Raw genomic sequence first — 2,198 nt, 5'->3', positions numbered from 1 at the left:
TCATAATCATCAACAACAACGCTGAGGGCAACTGCTACTCCAATTCTCTCGTATTAAAAAAGAGCATTAAATATCAAAGAAAAGAAAATAAGTTACAATAACATACATAATCAGAACAAATGTACCACTTCCAAAAGGGGGCTAAAAATTTAATTGTTATTGATTCCGCTTGTTTTGCATCATCAATGCTATGCTCTCAGACATTAGTTTTAGAGCACCTGACTTTTCTTCCTCACATTTCAATAGCCTTTCTGCACGAGTGTCAGTTTTCTTGGAGGGTAGCTTTCTGACTCTGCCTGTTGGTGATGGCTGTTTTTCCTTGTACAAGGTAACAAAAGAACTGAAGTAAATATAGATGTCTCAAAGAATTTCATTTTTCAGATAATTATTTTAACACTTACAGTATGATGAGTCACAGCCTTGACTCCAGCTGCTATAGTTACTTTGGGTTTGATAGAAACACTATTACACCAGAATTCTCCCATCAGTGCCATTATTTTTCTAGTCTCACTTGACTTTATCATTTCTAAGGGACCTTCTGCCCCTGTTCGCTCAGCCTCTTGAGAGTAGTTTCTATATTCCGCTGTCAATGCCTCAAACCTTTTCTGGCATCTTTTAGGCATGTGCATATATTTTTGACGAGCCAAAGTACGGCTCACGGTCAGCCAGAAATTGTCTCTTTTTCCATTATCATACAATGGTTTACAATCAATGCACACACCGATGAATGCTTTTGTGGCGTCATTAGTCCATGTAGATGCTATTAAAAAAGGTGCAAAATTAAAAGACAATTACACTAAGTGGACTTACAAAAAACAAAAAAAATTGCTTAACAGCAACAGCGAGAATGAACTGTATGCATGAGACAAGTACCTCCTGACAATTTAATTAGAGAATCTAAATCCTCATTATTCATCCCATTGTCCATGATGGTGCTGTTAAAATCAGAAACAGAGTTGTCCATGCTGACCTCATACTTAGTGCCTTTGAGGATGTTAATGTCAGCATTGTCAAAAATCACAGAGTAAACATTGAAGAAACTGTTTGGCTTGACAGCGTTGGCTTTTTGTTTGTTGTATGCGTCTCGGAATGTAGCCCTTTTTTTCCGTATTTCAGCACAACTAGCAATAACATTTTCTTTGTGGACAAGCTTCTGGACAGTGCGTATTGCCTCCTCATGCGGTCCATTAGTAGGAAAATTTTCTCTGCTCTTTACGAGCGCCCTAAGAAGATGGTCCTTCCCATCCTCATCCTTCAGAGTGAGGATGGCTGGCATGTCAGTTAAGGTAGAATCATCTGTCAAGAATAGGAGTTGATGACATATACTTTCTCAACAGTTTCAAAATTATAATATTGAAATTCAAAAATTTAAGTCTTGTACCATTTTCTGTCAAGGAATCTTTCGACACATCATCCTTCTCTATTCTTAACATTTCTAGATTTTTGCCCTTATACTGAACAGCCTGCAGAAGAGAAGCTAGGTATGCCTCCTCAGGACATGAAAACTAACGGAAACATAAACTGATAAATTTTTTGGGGGTAAAAACTAAAGAAAGGGAAGGGTCATAGTATGAAAAGTACCTGGACTACAACACTATTAGATAATGGCTGTGGATTAAAAATGTTTGTAATTACGCCTTCCACATCATCAGCAATAAATTTTGCATCTTTCATTGTGTTCATTACAAAATTTTTAAGTTCATCCTTAAAATACAAATGAGATAAAATTAATGACAAAATTGGATAGATTTTGATAAAAGTCAATACCGCAATGCAAACCTGAGAGAAATCAGACGGATTGATGTTCCTAAAGCGGACATAACAAGAGTGCTTGCGTCTCTGATCAGGGTCCTGCTCTCCTGACTCTTGGAGGCTCAGGTTTGTACAAGAATCATTTTTGGGATCAGGCTATAACAAAGACAAAATTTACAGTTTGACACGTTAACCAAATCATTTTCAACAATTAATGCATTACTAAATGAAACTTACAAAGCTACTTGAAAGGTTTACAGGAACAAGTTTAAGGGTTGACTTAGTATAATAATTCAGAGGTTTATTACGAAGTAAACTTAACACTGGCTCTTCCCTAATTTGAGTAAGGTGCACTGACTTGTTGAGATAAGTAAATGAACCATTAGTGCACTGAGTTGTTGAGATAAGTAAATGGGTGATTCTCAGAATACGGGCCGTTTAGATTC

General features: G+C 36.8%; 1 protein-coding gene across 2 annotated transcripts; it reads right to left on the bottom strand.

Annotated features, from left to right (window-relative positions):
- Window positions 1-56: 56 nt before the first annotated feature.
- LOC127749737 (uncharacterized) lies at window positions 57-1,420 on the bottom strand. 2 transcript variants are annotated; one of them, XM_052269210.1, is made up of 2 exons: window positions 402-1,420; window positions 57-318 (listed from the first exon to the last, which is right to left on the bottom strand). In XM_052269210.1, exons 1-2 carry the CDS (start codon window positions 627-629, stop codon window positions 157-159), a joined length of 390 nt encoding a protein of 129 aa, XP_052125170.1. In that variant the 5' UTR covers window positions 630-1,420; the 3' UTR covers window positions 57-156. Both variants share the same exon structure in this region; 1 of them encodes a protein (XP_052125170.1).
- Window positions 1,421-2,198: the final 778 nt, after the last annotated feature.

This window comes from Frankliniella occidentalis, unplaced genomic scaffold (genome assembly GCF_000697945.3).
Source record: "Frankliniella occidentalis isolate FOCC.00 unplaced genomic scaffold, Focc_3.1 Scaffold86, whole genome shotgun sequence".
Lineage (NCBI taxonomy): Eukaryota > Metazoa > Arthropoda > Insecta > Thysanoptera > Thripidae > Frankliniella > Frankliniella occidentalis.
Note: the sequence above shows the minus strand (reverse complement) of the source record. Positions and strands in the feature narration are given on the sequence as shown.